Source organism: Colletotrichum lupini, chromosome 11 (genome assembly GCF_023278565.1).
Source record: "Colletotrichum lupini chromosome 11, complete sequence".
Classification (NCBI taxonomy): domain Eukaryota; kingdom Fungi; phylum Ascomycota; class Sordariomycetes; order Glomerellales; family Glomerellaceae; genus Colletotrichum; species Colletotrichum lupini.
Window position 1 is genome coordinate 95,741 of NC_064674.1, and position 25,539 is coordinate 121,279.

Sequence of the window (25,539 nt, forward strand, 5' to 3'; positions counted from 1 at the left end):
GTTCTTAGTGGTGCCCTGCTGAGTATACTTGCCTTCACTCTTATAGCTGATAGAATTGTTCCTCACCCAAGGATGGCCCCCAATCAGATCCAAGATCGACTTCTGGGGTTCGACAGTATCATGACGCTTGGACAAGTGACTACTCTGAACAGTGTCTAGCTGAGCTTCCTCGAGGTGACTTGACTTTGGCGAGTCCTCGATCTTCTTGACAGTCCCCTGAGTGAGCTAGGCTTCGCTGACGGCCGTCTTTGTAATCTCGCCAGCACTGAGAATCTTGATATCATGATCCGCTTCATGAGGGAACGAAGGAGAATCGAAGAGGACCATAAAGTTGTCGTAGTCAACTCCGTACCGACCTCCAATAGAGGTGCCAGAATTGCTCGTGCCAGGTCCAAAACCATAGCAATGAGTGCCGATGACAACGTACAATGACTTGTCCTCGAAGACTTTGAGGACTGGTCCTCCAGATTGGCCTGCATTCGTAATCCCATCAGAACAATAACTCCTGACAGGCTAGTAAAAGGGGTGTACTTTACCTTCATAGGTTGAGACTCGGTATTCGATCATATGCAAAGTGCTGTCTTGGAGATCGTACTCGGTACGAGCGAACTCTTGATACATCAAGGCACCCCCTTCACCATCTTCACCCCTTGACCCGGGGAGCTCTTTGTCTCCAGGATATCCTACAACGCCGAGTCTGACTTCGCCAGAAACAGGAGTCGGGTCTTGGACAGGGAACATATTGAGATCACCCTCGAACGGACGGTCGAGCTTGATGAATGCAACATCATGCGTCCTAATTTGTGGGCCCGACTGAACCCACTCCAGGGTAGTGATCACTCGCTCACCAAGACGAGCTTGAACATCGTGCTTCTCGCTATCAACCGAAGAACGCCCAGCATATCCAATGAAGCATTTGATCTCTTTTGCACGCTGGTAGCGATATTTCCAGTCGTAGACAACGTGTCCTGCAGTGATAACAGTGTCAGGACTGATGAGCCAGCCGGAGCCCATCATCCAAACTGTTCCACCGCTACCATTGTTGAATGCAGCTAGGATTTTGACAACAGCTGGGAGACGTCAGTCAAGGAACTTGAGCCATCTGGAAATGCGAAAAAGCTTCTGATAATCATTTCACAACTTACATCGGAACTTGCCACCATCCGCAAAGTCTTCGGGATCAACAGCACGGCGGTGATCCTTTGCAAAGACGCCTTCCTCCAGGTCACCCGCTTCAGGCTTGTATGGATTGGCTACAATGGCGGACTCCACCTTGGTAGAGGTCGGTTGGTAGAGACTCCAAACCGCCGCCTGAGGATGGTGCTCATCCATTATTTCTATGCAATGCTCGGAAGTGAGTTCCAGTACAAGGATGATTTTGAAGTAGGTGCTGTGGGACTATTAGAATAACGGCGAGAACAATAAGATTAGTAACCGTGACTGTGACGGCTTTGTCTGAACCTGTGAAATGAACTGTGATAAATGATGATCTATGATGCTTCTTATGCACTGGTGTCTGCACAGCGTAGAGATGGATTGAACATGTCAGGAAATGCTTCCATCTATCATCTATTTCAGTGCGAGCCGTAAACTTGATAGACTTCAGCTGTCGTTCTTAGCATTTCTGTTTCAACTGGCGCCTTGGTGGGTTTCGATGACCTGGACTCACCCCTCCTCTCTGGATTGGTAAGAGTAAGTCACAATGCAGACTTTGGTGTCTCTGAATCGATCATCTCGGGCTGAATAATCGCACCCAGACCCTCAGTTTATCATCCTTGGCATGTACAGGGTTCGAAAAACAGACTTGTTTCTACGGTAATCACGAAGAATGTGTCGGTCTACAGGTGACCTGATAAACTCAGCCGCACGCCCAAAGTTAGTAGTCATGAAATGCCAGAGATATTGTCGCTTGGTTCTGATGTATTAGGTTACTCATGTGCACGAGAGTGAGTTCGAAAGGGAGGCTCGTTTACTACGGCTTATTGAAAGTAGCTCACATCGCCCACTGAAAGTTCTGCAGCACAGCATCACAATCTAGAGAATGAATTCCGACTTCAATTTTCAGGTGGGTCAAGCAAGTATACCAAATGACGAAAAAGGCTATCCCAGTTTCAAAGGTTCAGGGCGCGGCCGCTAGCTGGAGGAACGATGTGTTGCCGACCAGGGGTCAAATCTTGGCGTGAATCCATCAGGAATGCTGATTTTCCGGACGCGTGATGGAGGTCCACTCAAGAGACGCTACTGATCTCTCAACCAAATTCTTTCGCATTCCACAGCGTATGTGGTCCCACAGATCCTCTCGTCAAGATCTTCTACTTATCATCAGTCACCTGATTCATTTTTGCGCAGGCCGACATGGAATATGAGTAGAACAACACTGGGGTTTTCGCATTGCGAAGACATACAAGTAGGCTCATGTGGTCTCATCTACCTTGTTGCATGTCAGCGCGTCAAAAGATAATTAAAGCCATAGTCAGCAAACCCTTTTCAACCAATACGCCACGATTTATATCAAATTGCGTGCCTGCCTATCCAGCTGAGCCAGCCGCTGACGAGTACGCTGGAAATATCGGGATCAGAGCTAAGGAGAATGCGAAACATCAGAACTTGAAGACACCCAATTCCGTGACTGGAAGCATGGCTTGAATGTTGGTTGCTCAGCCGGCCCCTCCCGCAGCCCTTCCCGCACCCATTCCGTTGCCACTCACATTCCACATAGGGCCGTCTCGTCAGCTGCAGAAGATACATCTGATAGAAATGCGTTTCTGCCTTCGATGGTATGAGCTGCCAGGCCGGGAATTATTAATCTAGACTGGAGTCCAATTTGCGGAGAACGTTGGGGAACGTTCTGGTACGTTAGACACATGTTTTCCCAATGACGCAAATATAGAGGAGCCAAACATAGCCAGAATGCATACTGGCATGATTCTGATCCTCAGGCACGAGAGGTAATTCCGTGGCGGGACTTAAAGTATCGCAGGCCGAAACAGTCAGGATGGTTGATACGTCAATGTGGGAAAACATGACAGCTTCTGGATTTCAATATACGTGTAAGATTGAATGCTGTGTACTATCATTAACCACTGAACGACAGATGTTGCCTGGCTTTAACTGACATTTAAGGAATGATGAAAGAAACGCCAAGTTGATATTGCTTGGCCTGAGTCTGACTTCGAAGGTTTGGATATCTTGTCGTCCATTTGGGCCATTCCCACGGTTAATCTATTGGTTGTAAAGACGAAATCAGTTCTCTCAGCAGCATGTTTTGTGACTCAGGCTATCGGTGAGAAATGGTGGGTTCAGACCAAAGCTTACAATAAGGACTCATATTCGAGAGACGAGTCGAACTTGAGCATTGGGGCTTCCAAGAAAATCCAAACCATCTAGCGGTAAGCGAGGGTATTTGAAAGGGGAATAGGAACCAGAGAAGCCTCCGTCTTGATGCGAAGTCATTCTCAAATTTGAAAGCAGATATACCTTCAACTTAGGCATGTCCACATTTTGGGACACCATATTCGTCTGGTCTCGTGCACTAATTTACTATGGTACTTCATTTATATGTGGCAATGAAGGGATGAGCTCGAAATCTTGGTGGTGCACCTCCTGAAACGATGTGTTCATTAGTTGTAATTAGCCCGCCGTTACTAGCCATGTGGACCTTTGCGATGGTGAAAGAGTACCTTACGTCAGGAGGTTCGAAGTCAGCTTTCGGAAGATTGAGTACTTCACTTACTGAGAGCCGCACGAGCTGAAGGCGTTCGGCTCCCCGTAGTTCCACTAGCTGTGAAAATCGTAGGTCCTGCGTATTGCACGGGACCTGCGCTTGATCCAGCCACATGTTTCCCTTTCGTAGAAGGTTCGATCTCGACCATCGTCAAGCCAAAGGCCCGCGCAATTTTGCCGCAGCTAACTTCGTCCTTGATGATCCCCGTCGCACAGATTCCGTGAGCTGTTAGTCGTGGGGGGTTCCGGCTTCGTCTCTGCGTGAGAGACATCAGCGCAGCAGCAGATGTAAATTCCTGGCTTGAGAGTCCAGCAGAGGTTAGGCTTTGGGCTGTACTCGGTGAGTTCTACACCCGATGTACCGCACTTGGATGCGAGAGAGGTAAAGCCATTGCCTGTGTCGACTCGGTGATACCAGCGGCACGTTGCGCTTTCGCTGGGGAGACCTGACCAATCCTAAAATATGGTTGTCCTCTTGCCTGAGCTTATGAGACTTCGAGAAGTGCTGTTCGTTGGGATCTTGCTCTCTTTTACCACATCTGTGGGGGGCGTTAAGGCGTTGTACCAAACTTAAATATCTATTGTCTTCATGGTAAGCCGGATATCGCTAGCATCGACGGCATTTTCCACCTTGGCTCTACGCTATAGCGACCTTCTGGATCGCAACAATACTGTCAAAAGTTTTGGTTAGAGAGACCAAAGACGCTAACGTCTGTCAGTCGGCACAGATATGGGCAACAAGACGATTGGGCACTCAGTCGCTGGCTCCTCCGAATTGGGCTGAAAATCCCCGTATAGCAGAGTCCACAAGTCGCTCGCCCAGACCCAGGCAGTTGTAGATGCTCGCAACTAGCTGTGTGCCTGGTCAGAGAGAGATCCGTTACAGTCATTGTTTGAGTCAAAGGACTTCTTCATGCCGTCTAGCAAATGATTCAATCCCCCGCTGAAACCTTGCCCCTAACCAGGCATAGTCAACACGAGCGCACTACTAGTTGTCCGGCCTTCGACTACATGGATTGGAGCCACTTCACTACAGAGTAAGCAAGAGAGGGGTGGATGCATTCTCGGGGTCATTCATGGGTATGGTAGTTGCGTTGATGACGGTTGCATCTCTAGCAAAGTCTGGATCAGCACCAATTATACAACTCCAAATGAGAGGGTTGGTACGGTGTTCGTTCAAAGAGACTAGCAGGGAGAAACAAAGCATGATAATCTTGTAGTGCTTCAAAAGATGAACCAAGTGGTAGGAAATCTACTTAATTTAAGCTACACTACCTTCTTGTTTATGCCATTACCTTCAATCCTTATTTTATTTCATGCCCGGGTATTTCCTCTTACGCACCTCCATGAACTCCCACAGGGCCGTCTTCATACTCTGCATACGAAACAACGATGCGGAATCACTCCTATCCGCTTGCCCCACAATATCTTCACCTGTTTGCTCAATGGTCGTAATATCCTCCGTGATTGTATCTTGCAAACTCGCAAGCTCGTTCCACGAGTCTGACGAGGGCCTGGGTGTGGCTGGAGGCGCTGCGTTATCTCCAGCAAAGAACTGTCTTGAATCCTGCAGAATCTCCTTGATTCCAAGCTTGATTTTGTCCATCCTGAAGCACATGCTGACACCTGGAACAAGAGCCTTGACCATTTTATGGACTCGCGGAGAGTGTGCCTGATATGCAGCCGCGGCTTTCTCCAAGTCTGCCAACTGGGGTTGAGTGTTGCATTTTCCTGATGCCTCCTGAAATCCCCTGCTGAACATAAGGATCAGATCGCATGCCAGCATCAGCATAAGTCTTCCTGTGGTTGGTAAAACAAGAGGAACATTGGAACCGGCGGAAATTAGAAAGAATGGCATCCCTAGAAATATTCCGGTCGTGATAACTGAGACGGTAGCAATCGCTTCAGCTGTCGCTGTCGCGATACTGTTGCCTTCTTTGTCGAATATGTTCCGCCCGTAAACATCAAAAGCAGTCTTTCCATCGACTCCTGGGATCCCGAAGCAGGAGAGAATAGCTTCACGAAGCTTGATTGCGGCTGACTTTCGGTTCATGGGGGTTGCTGCGGGCAATCCGGCCGTCAAAGTGGATCTGCGTACGACGTTCTTATAGATGGCCATAACGCTCTCCAAGGCTAGATCCACCTTCAGGTCAAGGCGTGCAACCTGAGCCCGGATGTATAGGAGTCTAATCTTCTCATGAGAAAAGCATTCTGCGGTATTCACAGACCAGGCTTTGAATCGATTTATCATCGTCTGTTGATGTGAGCTTAGGTGTCAGAGGCCTATCTGCGTAGGTACTCTTTAGAACACAGACCTTTTGACACTGCAACGCAAACATCGAAGCGGCCGCCATCCAAATTCATGATCAGTTTCTCGAGATCTCGGAGCCGCTTATAGACTTGGTCGCGCGCAAATTGAGCCAGATTCTCTAAATCAGGCGTCTGGCCCTGGGCCAACGCTGACATCACTCCGTCACTGAAATGAATCTTTTCGAAGTCATCCTTCTTCGTGGCAATCACAATGACTGGAATATCTTTCGCATATTCGGCTATGATTCGAAAAAGTTCCTGAGTCGCTTCTTGCACTGGGCGCTGATTGTTGACTTCGAGACAAAACCTGATGCTGTATTAGAGCTCGCAACAACGGGAGGCGAAGGCATGGAAATATTACCAGATAGCATGAAGACGCTTGTTAATCTCAGTATTCCTCTGTTTTTTTCTCAAAAACTCCCTCACAGCTTGGAGCTCAGCGGTAGCAGCGGCTTCAAAGCCCCTAGAATCGTGTATGACGAGATCCGGCCTTCCAGGCCAAGTGAGTTCATCCTGGACATTATGCTCACCTCGAACGTCATTAGAGCTTTTGGTCACCTCTTCACTATCAGGCACGCCAAAGACCTTATTGATCAGTGAGGATTTCCCGACCCCAGTGTTGCCACAAACTAAAATGCGAAGAGGTCCGAAGTCTTTGTAGTCCTGTATTGCCGCGTCGTTCCAAAACCCTTGATTCGGAAAATCCACATCCTGTCCCAAAATTTTGTACCTCCACTTTTCCAAGTTGTCATAGAAGGGGAATCTCTGCATGTCCAATCCAATGCCAATGTACCTGTCGAGAAGGAGGTAGACGGAGGGGTGAATAGTAGTGCCTTGAGGCTCTGTCAGCATCCCGTTTATCTATCACACGTGATCCTAATAGTGGAGAGATAGATTAGTTAAAAACATACCTGAAGAATAGCTCTGCAGTCCGCCACCCTTATCAAAGAGGGTCCGGATTCTCTCTTTCTGAAAAACCGCCCTTGGGCTTTGCTAGACCGTGTCGAACACTGTATCTTTCATCCTCATGCAACATTTGGATATCCGCCATTTCGAAACGTATCCCATTGTCCGTAGTACAACTCCAAGGATTGCCATGGCCTTCGAGAATTCTGAGCAGGATAGGATCCATAAGACTGGCCCGATCGCCGGCGAATTCAGCAGATCCAAACTTCAGACCTAGCATCTTGCTTTCGCTGACCGTCCACTGAAGTGGATACAGCGACAACCCATCTCTTGCAGAGGATCCCCCGATGTCTTTATGGCTACCTACAAACCAGGCCTGCACAGCCAGGTTCCGTTGCAGTTCCTGGTTCATATTGAATCGGGGAGTGTTGAATACGTGTTCTGCAAGCGTAAGTTCATTCAAAGCCAATGCATGGCGAAAGTTCTGAATCACGCTGTTGAAAGAGATGTCAAAGCTTTTGTCGCTACTCATATCCATTTCCATGTCGAATACTCCAACGAATTGGATTGTTGGTGCAGCCCGAGTTGTAGCTTGAAATATCTTCGAAGTCCGGGAAACCGATCAGCAACAGGAGACATGAGCAATGAAATCAACAGCTTTGCTGCTAGAATGTCAAGGCGGACTGCTTACTTGACCATCTCCAAGGCCTGCTCTCCCTTGCCTTCTGCGATACTCTCTGAGAGTTTTTTCGTAGTCGGTTTTGAACTCTCTTTCAGTTTTATCGGCTGATACCAGAGCTCGTACATGGTAAAGTAACCCCGCCACAGCCTGGACGACAAAGCCGCCCCGCCCGAAGCCAAAGAGCCATACTTCATCTTCAGGCCCGGTCAATCGACAACAGTCTCGGTAGACTTCCCTGATATTATCCGAAATCCCGGATGCGATTGCACTACGCATCGTTAAGCCGCGGTCATGAGATTTGATCCCATTGAAGTAACGCTTCTGCTATAGGAATCTTTCGCATAATTAATATAGTAAATAAGGCGTAATTACTAGCCGGTAATTATAGTTCCGTTTTTATATAATAGTTATAAGCCCTTTACCTCTATTAATTATCATATAACTCTAAAAAAAAGTCTAGCTTATATAATATTATACTAAGGGTTACGGGTTCGAATCCTATTTAATTAAATCTTTTTTATATAAAAGTGCGTTAGACGCTTATTAAGTAGTTAATAGTAAATAAGTCCCTAGTTTATAAGCGATTAATAAATATTTAGCTAGCTAAGCTATAAATCTGGGGGGGGTGTGTAGTAAATAAGGCGTAATTGCTGGCTGGCAATTACGGTTCCGTTTTTGTATGATAATTGATAATTAGACGTCAATTTCGAGACTTAGACTCATATATGTATTCTCGCAGCAGCGTACCTTTTCCCATTGTCATCGGTGATTTCCCCCCCGTAGACGGAGGCGAATAGACGGTACACGTTCGTTGTGTTTTGGTTGTCGCTGGCAGATAGCAAGGACTGGTCTGTATCGCACCATATGCCATCTACACAGACAACGAGACGTTGAGGAACTGGTCGCTCGCCCGCCATAATGGATGCAAGGACAGCAGCGAGATGATTCGACCTCTGGATAACGCACTGCTGTTGCTTCAAAAAGACGCAAGGGAAATTGCAGGAGAAGAAAGAGGATGGCCTTCCGATTGATAAAGACCAAACAAGACCCTGAGAACGCAAGTGCAGCAAAGTTCTGAAATCTGAGAGGTACTCTAAGAGGTATATATCCTAGAGGCGGTAGGCCTCGGCCACTCGAAGGGGCGTCGCAACAAGGCTCCTGGTAGTCGAGTCGGTTAACTGCACATGGATTTCAGTCTCGCCCTCTGGACGACAATCTTGCCCAAGTATTGACAGCCAGTAGCCTGAATATATGATGAGAAAGACCATAAACAAGTTGTATTCTAATCAGGTGGGAATCAAAAGTGCAGTTGAGAGCCCAAGCTACTGTCACGTTGCAGGTGCCGACCGTTCACCGAGTCCTACTTTTGAAAATGCTTTCCTATGATTCGCCAGCTCTGATTGATGGTGGGCAAGATTAAAGAGGAGAATTGGTTGAAAGCCTGGGAACGCGATTGGCAGGTCCATGGTTTGTCTCAGCCTGCGCCGTAGCCTGCTTCAGACACTTGCATTCCTGCGTTACGTTACCAACTATAGAGAACCTGTACCAATCTTCAATCAATGTAGGCCTCAAGATGACTCTAATATCGTCCCACCGGCATGATACCACCGCCTATCAATCATCAACTGCAAGCTGGACTGGCGCCCGCTCTTGTGTAACTCAACTCTGGTGGTATTTCTGGGCCCTCTGCTGCCTTGGGAATCAATTCCGGGCTTTCAATTCGCTGAAAGGCCAATGACAAACATGGCTGCAGAGAGGTGCTGGCAAAGCCATTCTTCTCTCTGAGGGTGTCGTCAATCAATGGGTCCCATCGATGAAAGGCACATCGCCACAGCTCGTATCTTCCCCCCACAACCCGATCTGGCATCTATGCCTGTACCATCTTCTTATGCGCATTTTCCATTCTATCATCTTGATTGGACGGCGACGCAAGAGCCCGTCGCGCCTTGCTCGTCATGTCTGTTCATCTCTAGATTTTGGTCGGCCCACAAGCCCGAAGATGACACCTTTGGACTTCGAAATCTGTATATCTCTTCTCCGAACCAAACGTCCCTGGGCTTTCTCGCTCAAAGGTGGTTCTTGAAGCTCTCAACATTGAACACGACATGAAATCGTCACCCCCTTCCGGAGAACCCTAATCGGCCCTCAGGCGATGACCTGGAATCACAATCCATTGATCATTCAACATGCGACTACGGCGGTTGGCCATACGTCTTTTGGGTTGAGTGGCTTGGGTGACTGGTTTTGCTTTAATGAGCATGGTAAGAGTTGTCACCTGCCCCAATATTAACCAGTGATCTGTTGATTCGCATGTTAGGAGTAGTTAATTGGAGGTATTAGGTGTGGTATCGAGATCGCACTATCAACGATCTTGTCATCTTTCTCGCAAAGCAATAGCACTTTCGCAACGGCTTCGGGAACACCATCCTGTGTGGCTTGATTCTCGTAAAACGGCTGCAGCTGCGGTGGAAACGATTTTGTTCCTGTCCACGGCCCTGCAGAGCCAAGCACTGCCTTTGTCTTTCTCTCCGGCGAACACCAACCTTTTGCCACTTTAGTCCACACTCTCTTTCAGCTCCTCTTTCAATCGGTAGAGCCACGCTGCCTGATGCTTATGAAGATACCGTTCGCTCTGCTATGTCTATCACCAAGGAATACTTTCTTCAGAGGCGCTTCACGCTGCCTCTAGCCCTCAATACTTCCACAGGCCTTGCTTGTGCCTTTTTGATCACCTTACGTTGGCAAGGTCGACTCAGCGACTAATCCTTCGGCTGGGAGGGCGCAATAATCGAGCATGGCTAGCATAGCAAACGCAGACAGGCCATCGCATATCAATTTTCCATAAAATAAGGAGCAACTCATATTGCGCATTCAAGATTTCCTTCCGGCCTTTCCGCGATATCCTCCGGGAGGGAGTTGGTTTGGAGTTCCGTGCACTATAGTTCACTTTGCTGCCTCATGGTTATTCGGCATGTGACCAATTAAGACATCTGTATTACCGTCTTTGAGTTAAAATTATAGATCAGACTAGAAAACCGATAGTATCTCAGTGAGCAAGATTCTGGTGGGATGTGCGAGCGTGTACTATTTAATGCTGGGACAGAGATCCCCTACGTAAGCATTGCTTCCTTCAATGGATTCACGTATTAACCAGACTTTCGGGGCCGTTTGAAGCAAAGCCAGACTATATTCCAGCCTGATGGCACAGGTCAAAGTCGGAGTTTGTCTTTCCCTCTTCGTTTTTTCGACCAGGAGAAGGGTTCTCTTTGTCCTAACTCCCGCCGAAGCTTTCTAACTACTCCGAAACCTTGGTGGCATCTTGTTGTGACAACGAGAGCGATCCCAGGGTGAGTAACGACATGGTGTTTGATGACCTGCAGTCTGCTGCGAAACAGCATAACACACTACGCCGCATCACATTCAATACCTCTGTTACAAAGGCCATATTGACATCCCTCCAGTGTAGTTTTGAGCTGGAAAATTCAGAAAACTATTTTTTTGCCCTTAAGGCTGATTGCCGTGGCCAGAGTCACATCGATACTCTTAATGCCGGAGCCTGTCAATAGATGTACGACGTAGGGAAGAAGCTCACAGAGACCAACTGCTGTTATGGTCAAAGAAATAAATTACTATAATCTGTACCCCCTACGAAGCGTACTCCTTGCGCTCTATATATACCTTACCTGCTCCTTTGTTGCTTGGATCTTTCCTGTCGCCCTCGTACAATTCCCTATTTGGGCAGAGCTGACAGAGCCTTTCTAGCCAGGAGACTCTGTCTATCCCCCATATCCGCTCGTGAAATTTTGACACATGCTACAGCGCCTTGAGTCTTCGATAATTGAATCCGTCATCATTGCTGGCTCCGCCAATTCGGTATGTGATGCCGTATATTTGTTGCTCAAGATGGTCAAGGGAATGACGCGAGTCATCACTACCAAGGGTGCTGGTTCTCTGGTCATTCTGTTTTTGATGATCCTGGGTACAGCGAACTTCATCGCCTTCACCCCTATATGGCTCCTATCGCTCCTGAGCTACTCAAATCTCAATGCAGAGAGCAGCATATCCCGGATGTTCCAGAGGACCGAACCAGGTTGTTGATAAGTTGTTCAAATCTGGGACTTTCTCGATCTTGCAAACCAGAACCACGCTGGTTAATACGTGGCTAGTGACCACGTGAATATTCTCAGGCCCGAAATCGACAGAAATGGTATCATCCTAGGCCCATTTTATTTTAGGTGTCGTTATACTGTCCAATTTCCGGCCGATGCTCCGTGGCGATCGCTTGTCTGTGATTTACGATAAGCTCCTTGAGCCCAAAAACAGCGCGGCACTACTGAGGCTCAGCAAGCCTATCGGGAACGGCAACGGCGACCCGTCATACGCACTGGTTTGGACGACCGCTTCGGAATTTACGGTTAACACTAGAAGCCCGACGTTGGACTTCATCATTAGTCTTCTAAGGACAGTAGCATTATTGACCGGAAAGCTACGAGGCGGCTGCTAACGAAGACGTCAACCAAATTCTATCATTTCCTGCTTCATTGCTCTAGCTGACTTATGAGCAATTCTCGTCTCCGGATCGACAGCAATTTTGGCGCCTTTATTGTATCATGGTCCCTATGAAATTGGCGACGGTGAGAATTCTCTTGCCATCATGGGACAAATCCACATAGTTCCAACGTCACTGGACTCCGCGGTTCAATCTATCTAGCCTTTACTGTATTGTCAAGGTCAACCAAACTCCTGGATATGGTGTTAATGAACAAAGAGGCTTCACTACGGGATACGTGGATACTAAAGCGGTCTCTCAGTCAGGAACGAGAGTTTCATCACTCGCGGCACGGTTTTCTTCTGGTGAGAGTGTTGCTTCCAAGACCCATACCTAGTTTTGAAGACCTCTCGAAGTGATCATAGATGGAATCTATGGCAACAGCTCGAGCGCGACCTTGCTGGAGTAAGTTGAGTAGAAACTAATGTAGGCGAGCTGAGTATCTTCGAAATATCCCGATGTCTCTCGCTTGGTTTTGATCAGCAGCAGATCTACTCCGTTGTTCATCGTTGCCTAGGTCATCTCTTTTCATAAGGTTTGTTGCAGGAGGTGGATCCTATGACTGGAATAAGAATCGAACACCCGGGGCGCCTGTTTGTGATGAGTCAGAGATTGTCGTCATCCATTCACCGCTTTGTTTAGAAGACTCTCAGCCGCCAGGCTCTCGCGCATCATGGGCCATCTAATTCGTGGCTTTACCGAGTGATGTTAGGACCCGGCTGGCTTGAATGAACTGTGTATAGACCGAGACGCGTGGAATAAGTTTGACGGCCCGAGAAGACTGCGTGAAGTCTCGGACTCGAGGAATTTTATTAATCGGAAGCTCCAGGAAACAAAACTTTCATTCACTGCGTCTAGTACTCAAGTTCTATTATAGATACAGAGCGTTTGAAGTCACCTTTTAGTTTCATAGCGGTCGATTTATTTATGATAGGTTCGGCTTGCGTTAAGTTGAATGGGTTGCAGCGGGGTTCAGTCAGGGGAACAAGCCAGTGATACACGAAGTGAACAAGAAGGCTCTGGTTTGTTCTCACTATTCAATGGTTGCATATTCATCACCCAGATTAAGGATAAACTGAGGTTTTCTTGACCTTGCTCAGCCTCTATTTACATTGAGCTTACTAGAACGTAGAAGGCGCGAGTCTGTGTCGCTTGCCTTAACTAATATTAATATGGATGACCTTTTGAGAATATAGCGAAGAGTCGGTCTTATATAAATATGCTACTAGTATTTGTAGTTCTGATAAGGGTCTTGTTGCGAAGTAGCGGGAGAAGGAGTCTTTGGAAATTTAAATTTCGTTGTTGCTAGCGCTCATCCTGTAGCATTGCTTAGTTAAAGTGGCCCTGATGTGACAGGAAGTAATGGTGTAACCAATGATCCGTTTTATATACATATAATGAGGATAGAAATAGATAGGAATAGAAATAAGGCCTTGCACAACCGATATTCTTGCACGGGCAACTGGAACTTCATGATTTATATCTGCGCGTCTCCCGGTTCCTAGCTAATGATGCGGCCTCGATAAAACCTGATTACTACGTGATATTAGCGAGCTCGAAGTTATACTATGGAATGCGATACTACTCTTGATCTGGGCGACTTACCTACCCTCCTTTTTGGGCGCACAGTCTTAATCTCTGGCCCGTTGCTGTTCTTTTGCTTGTTAAATTGCCAAAAGGCCCAGAAGTGACGCTAACTCGGAAGAAAAGAACACGTTGGGCGCTTTGCGTAATTCTTGATGATCTGCTATTTCCATTGAAAGCTAGTATACTATTCCGGTCAACGCACAGAATGCCTCGAGTCCCACTCTATCGGGGTCTTTGATATCTTTTGGAAAGTCTCTGCGTCTCTGGAAGCCCACTTTTATTCTCTTCTGGAAGGCTCCGTTATGTACGGATTCTGAACTGGTTCATGTCATCTGGTCCTGAATGGCAAGTACTTAGACGGGCTGAGCAGCAGGGAGGGCCGTTATACTGGTAATGTTAGATATGGTTATCTCGTTTTCATGTGGAATTCGGTGCCAAGGGTTGAAGTAACGACTCCTACGGCTGGCTTTCACCCACTATGCTCCTAACAATGCAGATGAATCTCTCAATACTGCTGGCGGACACCGCAAGGCCATAAGGCTGGCTCATTCCCATTTGATCCATGAACATTACCCAAACCCGGCGCATGGTTCTACCTCACGAAACCCCTGTTGTTGAGATATGTGGTGGCAGAAAGCACAGAGGCGTGATGCAGCGTATCAGGCGGGAAGGCTATGCAGGGAGAGCGGATGGATGTCGCGCAGCAGTCATCGAGGCATTTGACTTCAAGCTTGATCTCAAGCGTTGTTTCCTCTCTCCTTGTTTTGCGTCGCTTTCTCACGCTGTTCGTGACTAGTAGAGTTCGGCTGTGCCGCTGGTGATGTCTAAAGAGGTAGTCTTGGTGTCGGTAAACCCATACTTTAAGTACCTTGTTATCGAAGTAATAGACTTTTGTAAGTCATAAGTATACTCGGTGCGTTGTGCCTAAGAATTTGGAAACCCCCATATACTCCTGCCAAAGAAACTGGAGTGAGCGCGGGCGAGTCTCGAAACCTTCGGGCGGGTTGCTGAACCCATGAGCCTCCCAGTCATAATGATTGAAGCATGGCAACCTGTCTTGTGTTTCCTACATGCGCCCGAGGCCTCGGGATCTTGCCACTTCGCCCAATTGTGTTGAGTTCCACCACCTTCGTCGACTTGATGATTGATATCGAAGATTAGATACGGCGGTATGTCGGTTCCAGGGGCGTGGCAGGCGGCCATCAAGCGAAACATCAAGCCAGATAGCGAGGTTGTATTACCGGCGGAAAAAGGGTGGTGAGGTAGGCTGGTCTTTGCAGCCGAGAAAGGAGATTAGGAGGCATGCACCGAGATTCCAATCGTCAGGGCCGAATCATGTGAAGTTCGACATGATTCCGTAAGAGTAACGGTGAAGGGATAGCATGAGGGGGTGAGTGTATATGGACTTGGATTGAAGTCCATAGATTCTGCGCGCATGAAATGAGTTAGGACGCGATGGCACCGAGACCGGCAAGGTGTGCTGTGAATGCGCAATGGCGACCAGTGAAGTGGGCGAGGCTGACGGTGGCGCTTGGGATGACAAGGCTGAGGAATGAGAATGTGGAATATGTAACTGCAATGATGATGAAGGCGCGTAATCAATGAATGGCAAAGGTTGGGAGCCTGTTGCTCTGGCCTGGTCTCATTGTCAGTGGCGCGAAGCAGTAGGTACAGCGCCACGGTAACAATGACAGCCGAGCGGATACAGGTGGTGGGAGACGTGGGACCAAGCAACGCAGGACCCAGATCAAAGGAGCCCAGCACGTGCAAGAGTACTCAGCAGATGTCGGGCAGCTGTTTTCCGCGATTGTCGTAAAAGAAATAGGCCCGGTTATTGTCACTGTGTGCCATTGTCACTCGCTGCCAAGTGCACTCACGTAATCACGCCTCGTCGACTCGCAACTTCCGCAACAAAACCGGTCGCAATATACGCTTTCCACGGTCGCAATTGACAATTTCTCACGGTCGCAATCGACGATTTCCTACGGGCGCAAGGTGACGGCTTTTGCGGTCGCACTTGATTGGGCGTAAGTGGGCGTTTTGCGACAGCACGCGCGATGGGTTACGTAAGCGCCCGTCCCAAGCGTTAGCAGTGGCACGCAATCAAGCTATCCGCAATCATAGAAACTCCTGCATGTGAGGTCGCAGTTGAGTTGGCGTATCCGAATATTTCCGAGACCACAAACGTTGACGGGCGCAATTGATTGATCATCCATGTGAGCCTGGAGAAAGTCGTTAATTGCGGCGAGATGCAACCGAGGTAAGCCTGGCACATGGGCAACGTAGGCCAACGACTTAACCAAGATGACCACTCGCGATTAAGAGGGGGTGATAAATGATCCAGTGTACAAGAGTGGTGATAACATGCGATAGCTATTGGAGATCATGAGATGATGGCGTGCAAGTCGTCAACTGAGGTGCATTACCAATGATGGAAATATTATCGGTGTACCACAAAGATAAGCGATAAGAGATAAGATAAAGCTGGGACAAGGTACCTTAGGTTGGGCGGGCGGAAGGGTTCTGTGGTGGCCGATGCTTGTAAGTGGGGCTGCGCGCACAGGCCATGTATCTTTGACGGATACGTGCATGATCTTGTTGCATCTTGCAACACGACTATGCTAATGCAGAGTATACCGTACTGAAGGGGGTCTGTGTCACACATTACGTGTGCGACTGAGTCAGCGTCCTCGGACCACTCCACGATGTTGGCGATGTCCCTTTTGTCCATGTTGACGGGCTGGCACCTGGTCGAACGGCGCCAGTATATCTCTGGCCATCCCGATGATCTCCTAATGGATGAGACAGAAACCAAAGGGTGCAAAATTTTCCTTTATTTGGCCCATTCCAGATGCCCGCAGCATCGCTAATCTGAGTTTCGCTGGGATGCATCTGCAATCTCGGATCGTTGACACGTTTAAGACTGGACAAGTCCCAGAGATGACCCAAGCAGCCCGGGCAAGTGCATCGCTATTGGTGCCGTAGCTTTTCCCCTCGGCGCCGGCAAAAGCAGTCGACAGCTCGGTGATCCTGATGGCCTCAAAAGTGGTGCTGCGTTTAGCTGGCATCGGGCGTACGAAGCCTCAATTCTTCTAACAACGAGGAGCGCTCAGTATACAGCGGCCATGGTGGTGATACCCTGGTGATATGATGCTTGTGAAGAAGATGTGGCCACGAGCGATGGATGTGTCCGATACGTCAATGTCCATAGTTCCTGCCCCCCACTGCTCATCTTCTTTCAAGTGGCCACTGAAGTGCTGTCAGTGACAAGGACCCTGGACTGGGAAAATGGGATGTGTGGCATTGAACCCAGTGTAGCCCGTGTGACACCATGGCGTGGCCGATACTACTACCCTTTGTGATAGTGCTTCCTCGTCTTCAATGATACCGCATCGGCAGGGGGAAAGCGTGCCGTAATGGTCGCATTGTGATATTAGTCTATGATTGGGTTACAGAGAACCTGCTATCTCCAACAGCCTCATCAATAACAGCAATAGATTTCCCAAACCTAATTCCAGCCTCCGCGATTGCTCTTAGCATGCCCATGTTCTCCTCTGTCTCTACTAGCCTGAGCTTGCCGTCTTGGCGACCACCTGCTCATCGCTTGACTGCACTCTGACGGCTGGTGTCCAAAAGCCCAAGCGGGATCCCGGCTGTGTCAAAGGCTCAAACTTGCCATCTTAGTGACCACTTAAGTTTCATCGACCAGTCCGGCACGACACAGATACCGAATCAGCAGCCATGGCGAACGAGCAGATCTAGCTGTATCTGGTGATGATACTACTGGTGACGGCGTTCGTGATACACTGTCTGTTCTTCTTGCCGGCCTCGCTACCGGCGCCGCGATAGAGCGCTGCAGCGGTATTACGCACGCGTGAGGCGGCGGTAGAGAGGATACAGCAGATGTTCCCTCAAGTGTACCGGCGGACGATTCTGTGGGCTCTACGGAGAAATAGCGGGAATATCCAGGCGACGTTTAAGAGTAATCATGCAGGACGGATCCGTCTGCTACATGCCATCTTAGTGGCGACTTGGTCAGCGCTTGATTGCGATCTGACTTCTGGTGTTCAGGTTCTAAATGGGATTCTGGCTGGCTTGAAGAGCCCAAGTCTGTTCTCGTGGTCCTTCATCTCTCCAACGATGGATACTTTATCCTCGTGCAGGACTGCTGCGTGCCCTGATCGCCGCCGCTCGGCTTCGAGACCTCTGCGCCGGAACATCGCCGTAGTATTAACCAATCTCCGCTGGTGGCTGATCACATCCGGTTTGAGGACACGGTCATTTTCCTGTAGAGCCGTATTCGAGTCGATATACTTGAAAGAAAGAAAGCAAGAATGGACCTTACCTACTCTGCTCGGAGTTGGCGTACGTGAGCTGGTGTCAATGCTGGCGCCATTGCTGGCGACGGGCTCCTCATGGAGGGGGCTGGGGTACAGGAGCGGGTTCTCCTGTTGATCGATCCAGGCGCTGAAATCTTCCAGAGCGAAGGTGAATGGTAGCCTGGTCGCAATACTGTGAGCCGGCAAGCACGGGGTCTGCAACCACATCCTCATGCTGAGTGGTCGTCACTGATGCAGCAGATATTGAGGGTGGGTGCAAGTGTCCCGATGGCCGCGATGACGATGAAAGTGACGTTTCCAAAAGGCCGAGTCGGTGGAGCCAACGTCGGACAGGGCCGAACAATGATTGCTGAATTTCAAGTAGAAGGCTCGTAGACCATAACGTTGATTATGGCTGTAGCTTTGGACGTCGAGATGAGAAGGTAGTAAGGATAGTAGGCGTGTCAATTCGCATGCCGAAGTGTTCAGCGATTCGGATGGAATACCGGAGGAATTCTGGATGAGTAGCCATGCCAAGGTGAATTTAGCGGCCGCGAAAGTAGTGACCTTGTGAGACTCATACTTGTGTCGGACGTAAAAGTAGGTAGAGATCATGATGACCACAGATCAAACTGTCGATTCGAGATTTGACCAACATCTTGCATCTCTGTCTCTCAAGTTGAGCAGACGCAAGAGGGTGTAAAAGAGGAAACGCGTTCAGTCTTGGACGCCTGCTGCCTTTGACTTGCGCGACTTGGGGCCCACGATGGTTTCGGTGTCGCTTCGCACCGGTGCCCGCATTCTGTATATGGCACTGTCTTGCCCTTGCCGCCCTGGTGCACCTTGGATGCGGTACCGCGCTTGCCGCCGCTGGAGCTCGAAGCCCATGGGCCGCCACGAATTGCGGGCGTGAGCGGGATGGTGAGTGATAATAATATTTTGTTGATATACACGTCAGCAGGGCAAACACTTTCGTCCGTTACGAAGTCCAGCAATGGTATTCGACTGCGAATATGGTATGAAAGATCGAAGCTGGTGGACAGAGCCCAAAGTTCCTTCGTCGGGTGCAAGGACCTCATGTAAGGTAGGCGAGAGGGCCATTTGCAGCGGCTCAACCACCTTCCGAGCCCCCTTTTCTGCCGTGAATATTCCAGCATGTTCTGTGTCGGGGTGGATCGTAAATCGCCAACCAGAGTGAAGGCAGGCTGTCAATTGCGACCCTTACGCAGCGAGCCCAAGGTAGATGCGAGGGATTAGGGTTTGAACACAAGATTGCCGCTTCCATTTCCAGCAACTAGCAATTTGGCTGTCGCAATGGTCCTTCCTGCACTACCTAGATGTTTCCCTATTCGAGCAGGAGGAGCTCGGTTCTGAACTTGGCCCGGTTTTTTGTAATTCCCGAGCCTTCCATGCTCCCGTTTTTCACGTCCATTGGGTTCCGCGCTATCAGATTGTAGACATTGTTCCTGCAGCTCAAGGCTTGGTGGGGTCTGGTCATCCTTTCAGCGGCGAGCCCAACTTCCGGCGGATTCTTGAAGGAAACAATCGGGTGGCTATCTATTACCAACTCTGAAATGAACTTTGAATATCCTGTCAACCGCTCCACTCCACTCCTGGCCAAAAATGTTACCTTTCCGATAAGAGCTTCTCAGGCTCATGTAACCACGGTTCCCCTGTCTACTTTGACTTGCAGCAAGCACGAACACGACCGCGGTCGAGCGATGAATAGCTGGGCAGGCCAACTCTGACCTGAACCTTTACTATCCCGTCGACCACTCCCTTCCACGCCTCGCCGAACAGGCCTTCTTTGCAATGGGAGCTTTCCGGGACCATGTAATCAGATTTGCTCTGCCCGCTTTGACCTGGGCTCGGGTGGTAGGGAGCTAGCGTCAGGTAAGCACTTCTCCATTTTTACCTCGACGCCTGGTAAGCCTTCTACACCTACCTGCTCACATAGAAATCAACAGATGTGCCTTCCAACCGAAAGTTTCAATCGCTCAATCCGCTCCCAATCAGTACAATCCCGACCGCTGCGATTAATCTGCCCCGTCACAAAGTCGCCTTCCTCTTTTGCCTTGCCTACAACATGCTTGGTCTTCTTGCCTCACTGCCATTCCCGATGGCGGACCATCCTTCCGCTCGTTCTCGAGACCACGGGAAATCACGGTGACCTGATTGACGTTGGTACACTTCAACTGGTTCACGTCGGTGCTGCTGAGAGGTTTCTTGTGGAGGAAGTTGTGGTACAAGAGCGAGTACTCATGCTCGCTGGTCCAGGCGCTGGAGTCTTCCATGACAATACGTACCATTTTGAGCTGGGATTTGATGTCGTCTCCAACTATCACCAGCTGATCGGTCAACCCAGAGCTCGGCACGACTTCCCACAATTACATCACAATCGTCATGGCCTTTCTCTGAGTCCTTTATCCATCAGTCGATCGCGACGCACATCTTACAGCAAACCATACACCGGCATCCTAGCCAGTCAGACGGCGGCGTTTTCGCCTCAACAAGAGTTTTTCCATCCTAGACCCAGGCCAACTTTATCTGCGGGCAATTAGCCGACAGCTTTAAGCGTACTCGCATCGCTCATCGCACGCTGAACTACCTACACGGCGGTGTGCTTACGATCGCCTCACGCCCTTCCAACAGACACAACGCACAATCAATTTGTCCAAGCACGCACATGGATGGATCACAATGAAAGGCGTCAGGGCGGCGGACCGGATTATTCAATGATATGCCAGGAATTCAACGGCAGGCGAGCATCACCATTCTGGTTGCCAATAGGCGTACGATACAGGGAGAGAGACCACAGAGGCCAACTGCTGTTTAGGATCAAAGAGATGGGTTACCAAATCTGTTCCTGCATAGAGGTGTAATCCGAGCAGCTCCTTCGTTGCTTCGACCCTCCTGTTCTCCCTGACTAACCCATGTCCGAGAGGGCTCTGACACTGGTCGACTCTACAGTTTTTCGCCTCATTGGCCCACTTCGATGCTCCTAAGAAACCTTTTTCAGATTTAAACGGTTGAATCTGTGATCCTCTTGATCTCGACCTACTTTCGCGTCGCCAGTCTCGATAACACAAGGTCGACCAACTTCGGAACCTGCGCCACAGTGGCCTTGTGAGATCTGTACTTGCGCCAAACGTAAAGGGGGCTCGGCGAGGAAGACATTGATACTCCTTGGCTATTCCTGCCCTTTTTCTGCCAAATTGTATTCAGGTCGGTATACTCTCTCGCTGGCGACGGTCGATGCATAAAGGAGCTCGATGAGGAAGGCATGGATGATCCATTGGCTCTTCCTACCCAGCCCCCACGATGATGTGCTCCGATCGGTACACTCACTCGGAGAGAGAGACCGTATTTGGATCCATTTGGATCAGAGTCAAGGCGGTCGGTAAGAAGAACAGCAACATGTATGCCACCTCATCCAATAAGAGGGAAGGAGTGGCGAGGCTAACAGCACTTACGGACTTGTATCTTAGTGGAAGTACGTAATTTGGAAGCATTAGACTCATTACCTAGGTGGAAACAGTATGACGGCAATGATTGCAGCCATTAGCCCCGCCGGAGATATTGGCGCCTGATGGGGGTGGTATCAGAGAACTGAAGGGGTAGTGTGGCTATGTAATTTTTGGCAATGTGGCTAGAATGTCAGGCTTTATCTCAACAAGGTACCTTTTGAAAGGTACTCGAACGATTTGGCCAGGTCACTGGCGGTGCAATTTGTTCTGCGGGTGCGGGTACGGGCGGGCAGGCCAAGAGATGTAGCAGCGACTTTCCATTGAGAGCAGCAGGCCGGGGGACGGGGAATTAAGGTTTATAGCTAACGTATAGTAACGTACGCAGTAATTAGGTTCTTAGATATAGGTTCTAATAATATACTTTAACTAGTATTCTTAGCATATCTTAAAGTAAAATAACGTAAGTAAATACTTTACTATACCGAGTCCTTAGAGAGCTTACTATAACTAACTATAGAATTTAACGAGTACTCCGTATCTATATAGATAGGTACCTTACCTTATAGTAGAAACCACGGGGCCCTAACTCAGGATTCAATACGTGAATCACATCGGGGGCAGTGCCTACCTCAATGTACCTCAAGTCGCGTGCGGTTTCCGTGGTAGGTATGTCAGGTCAGGTGGCGGTGGTTGTGGCTGCCTAAGGTAGTGTACGTACCTACCACCCGCCCGTCGAAGTGGACCTGAGGTCGGAGGTCCAAGTAAGCTGTGGTCCAAGCTCCTTCCCGTCCAGCCCTTGCATCGGGTCCTGGCCTGCGTCTCTCAATTCCTCCTCTACACACCTCACACCTCATACCTCTCTCTCTCTCTCTCTCCCACTTTTCTCTATCATACAATCACCTCCCACACATACACACAAACGCACCATCACACACACACACACACAATCGCACATGACCATCCACATCAGAAGTCACCCAAATTGTTGAACCTCGTCATCAAACTCAAATCATTCGACTGTGCGCTCCGCGACCGCGTGTCCCACGCCCAAATTCTTTCAACTCAAGCGTAAGCTATTTCTACTCGATGCTACAATCACTCCCGATGTGCTAATTTAAACGCAGCGCAGAAATGTTCGCGCAATACCGTTCTCAGCACCTTGATCGCCACTATGCGCGCCTTCATTGGGATGCCGAGTTGGAAGCCATGAATGGTGAGTCGCTCCGCATTTACGACACAGTACTCCTCCTGCTTGAGCACTATTTCTAACATCAGAAAATAGCCAGAGATGACAAAGCCGCTTCAGACTAGCAGTCAGGCAACGGCGATGACATCCAATTTAACCCGACAATGTCCAACATTGTGCCTGAGTCCGACCACGACGACGACCAAAGTGCGATTCTTCGTCAGGCTGCATCCTACCAGAGCCGGTTTCCAGTCAATTTCCCCTACAGAGACAACGTTTCCGACGAAGACTCCGACAGGACATCAAACCAGCGCTATGCGCCGAGCTCCTCCTACGATCTCGAACCTCCGCCTTCATTGTTAGTGGAGACAGCCATGGACAATGAGGAAAGCCTGACCGGCAGTCCGACGCTTGATTGGGTGTGCGGTTTTATAGATAATTCTTTGAACACAATCGATTACTTGATGCCAGAGCAAGTTCGGGAGGTGATACACTTCGTGCTGGACTATGTCTGGGCATTCTGGTGTGGGGTTGATGACAGAGAGGGCTTTTTAGTCTAATAAATGAAGAAAACGGAAAACAGGTGTCCCCACTGGGGCTAATAAAACTTTTTAGGACCGGCAACGTCTCCTCGCCATTAGCAATGTCCAGAATGATAGTGCGATTATCCCTTTGTTATAATAGCTTTAACTATCTATAGACTTACTGTACGTTACGTAACCTTAGTTATATAATTACTAAGGCCTACTTCGTTCGCACCCTCTATATTAAAATAAGCTTTATACCTATTTCCTATTTTTAATAAATAACCGTTTTCTTTATATATATATAAGAGATTAGGCTATAAGTACTTAACTAGCGAGGCTATAATATAAATATAGGTATATTATAAGACTAAAGCTTATAAAGTCCTTTATAAGGGCTCTACTTCTTAAAAAGTTTTTTTATAATACGATCTATATACTAGTTACTAAGTTATTAGCGTTCTATTACTAGCTATATCCCGAATTTATTATAATTACTCCCCCCTTATATAACTTTAGTCCCTAAAGTTATTATATAATATCTTTTTTTAATATTAATAATAAAGTTATTAACGTCGTTATTTATAATAAATTCCGTAAAGCGTTAATAATATCCTTTTTTACTTAGGAATAAGGTATTATTCCTATTTCCTTATTTAATAGATACCTTATTATTATTATTTAGTAATAGCGCGCTAACTAGTTATTAAGTTAGTAATATATATTCGTAATAAAGTATTTTAATTATTATAATATATAAGAGCCCGCTTAACCTCGCGGTTATTATTATTATTAGGCTATTAAGTATAATAAAAGATTTTTCTTCTATTATTAGTTACGTATTTACTTTTTCTTCCCTCTTTTTATTTAGTAACCGTTCTACGAATTTTTTCCTATATAACTATACTTTTTTTTTTATAATATTCTAATTCCGTATCGTTTCCTAATTACGACTCTCTTACTATACTATTACTAAGTATTTACTAAAATATTTACTATTTTACGTATCTAGGATATACTTAATATAGAGTATAATTTTAAAAAGGGCTTTCGTAGTCTTTGTAGTAGTACTCTTTATATATACTATTTAACTAGCCTATATTATAATATTAACGAGCTTATCTATATTACTAATACTTACGTTACTAAGTATATTATTTATTAAATTAATAAAAAGAAGTATTTTATTATAAGTCGTCGAGTCCTTATTAATCTATTACCGAAATATTAGCTAATAATGTTTTTTAGGTTCTTAAGGAGCTATATAGCGCTGCCTAGTTTATTTAGAATACTTTTATAAAGTTCTATAATACTAAGGAATAGGGTAGCCTTAATTCCCGTAAGTATAGCCGCGTTTTTTATATTTTTAGCTATATTACTAGTGTATAAAAAAAGGTTACTATTTATATTACTAACTCGTTAGTAGGTAGTAAGATGAAAAAGGTCTATTTTAAATAGGCTATTCTCTAAGAGCTTATTACTAATTATAAGTATCTAAACTTATTAATTTTGATTATAATAAGTTATCAGTAATTATTTAGCGAATTTTTTTTTATTAACTTAGATTTTTCTTTTTAGGCTAGTATCTTTAATATTAATAATAAGACTAAGATTATTTCTTACTTTAATTACCTCTAACTAGCTTATTTTTATAGTAATAGTTATATAACCGCTTTATAAAGTAACCTTAACGCTCTAGCTTAGTATTATAAAGAAATTCTTAAGGGCGTTATTATTATATATATCTAGGAGTTTTTTATTTTCTTTATTTTTTATAAACGCGTTATTAAGTTCTTAGTAAATAAGGTATTTATTTATATTATTATTATATATAGCGCTACTTCTATTTTTTATAATCCTAAGATTTAGACTCTTATTAAAAAGCGTACTCTTATTACTAACTATATTCTTAATAATAATAACGAGCGGAATAACTTTAAATTTAAATTTAATAAGTCTTAGCGCGAGGATACTAAATTTAAAGAGCTTAGTAATAACTTAGAAAATTCTCTTTTTTAGTATTATAATAAGCGCCGCTATTTTAATATTAATAACTTACTAACCCCTATTTACGACGCTCTTTTTAATATAAATAAGGGTACCTTAGCCCTTAGTTATATTACTTTAGATTTTAATAAGGCTAGTATTATACTCCTCTTATTTTAAGTAAAGGCTTTATAATAGCTCGACGAGGCTATTACTTATACTAAAATTAAAACCGCGGGTCGTAATAAGTAGTTTAATATTAATAAGTTCTTTACGAATATTAATATTACTAAAGTCCCT

The 25,539-nt window shown here is 47.0% G+C and overlaps 5 protein-coding genes across 5 annotated transcripts; 2 read left to right on the top strand and 3 right to left on the bottom strand.

Annotated features, from left to right (window-relative positions):
- Positions 1–225: 225 nt before the first annotated feature.
- CLUP02_18370 (ATP synthase F1) lies at positions 226–1,332 on the bottom strand (the record flags this gene model as incomplete). The annotated part of the gene is made up of 3 exons (XM_049297272.1): positions 226–473; positions 537–1,070; positions 1,146–1,332. 3 exons carry the CDS (start codon positions 1,330–1,332, stop codon positions 226–228), a joined length of 969 nt encoding a protein of 322 aa, XP_049138496.1.
- A 3,145-nt stretch (positions 1,333–4,477) lies between these two features.
- On the bottom strand, positions 4,478–5,371 carry CLUP02_18371 (uncharacterized protein; the record flags this gene model as incomplete). Its single annotated transcript, XM_049297273.1, has 2 exons — positions 4,478–4,576; positions 5,066–5,371. 2 exons carry the CDS (start codon positions 5,369–5,371, stop codon positions 4,478–4,480), a joined length of 405 nt encoding a protein of 134 aa, XP_049138497.1.
- Positions 5,372–6,204: 833 nt separating this feature from the next.
- Positions 6,205–6,633, top strand: CLUP02_18372 (uncharacterized protein; the record flags this gene model as incomplete). The annotated part of the gene is made up of 1 exon (XM_049297274.1): positions 6,205–6,633. One exon carries the CDS (start codon positions 6,205–6,207, stop codon positions 6,631–6,633), a length of 429 nt encoding a protein of 142 aa, XP_049138498.1.
- An 11,191-nt stretch (positions 6,634–17,824) lies between these two features.
- Positions 17,825–20,385, bottom strand: CLUP02_18373 (uncharacterized protein; the record flags this gene model as incomplete). The annotated part of the gene is made up of 5 exons (XM_049297275.1): positions 17,825–18,043; positions 18,107–18,269; positions 18,866–19,212; positions 19,781–19,938; positions 20,160–20,385. The coding sequence occupies 5 exons, from the start codon at positions 20,383–20,385 to the stop codon at positions 17,825–17,827; spliced, it is 1,113 nt and encodes a 370-aa protein (XP_049138499.1).
- Positions 20,386–22,674: 2,289 nt separating this feature from the next.
- CLUP02_18374 (uncharacterized protein) lies at positions 22,675–23,289 on the top strand (the record flags this gene model as incomplete). The annotated part of the gene is made up of 2 exons (XM_049297276.1): positions 22,675–22,782; positions 22,858–23,289. 2 exons carry the CDS (start codon positions 22,675–22,677, stop codon positions 23,287–23,289), a joined length of 540 nt encoding a protein of 179 aa, XP_049138500.1.
- Between the last annotated feature and the right edge of the window lie 2,250 nt (positions 23,290–25,539).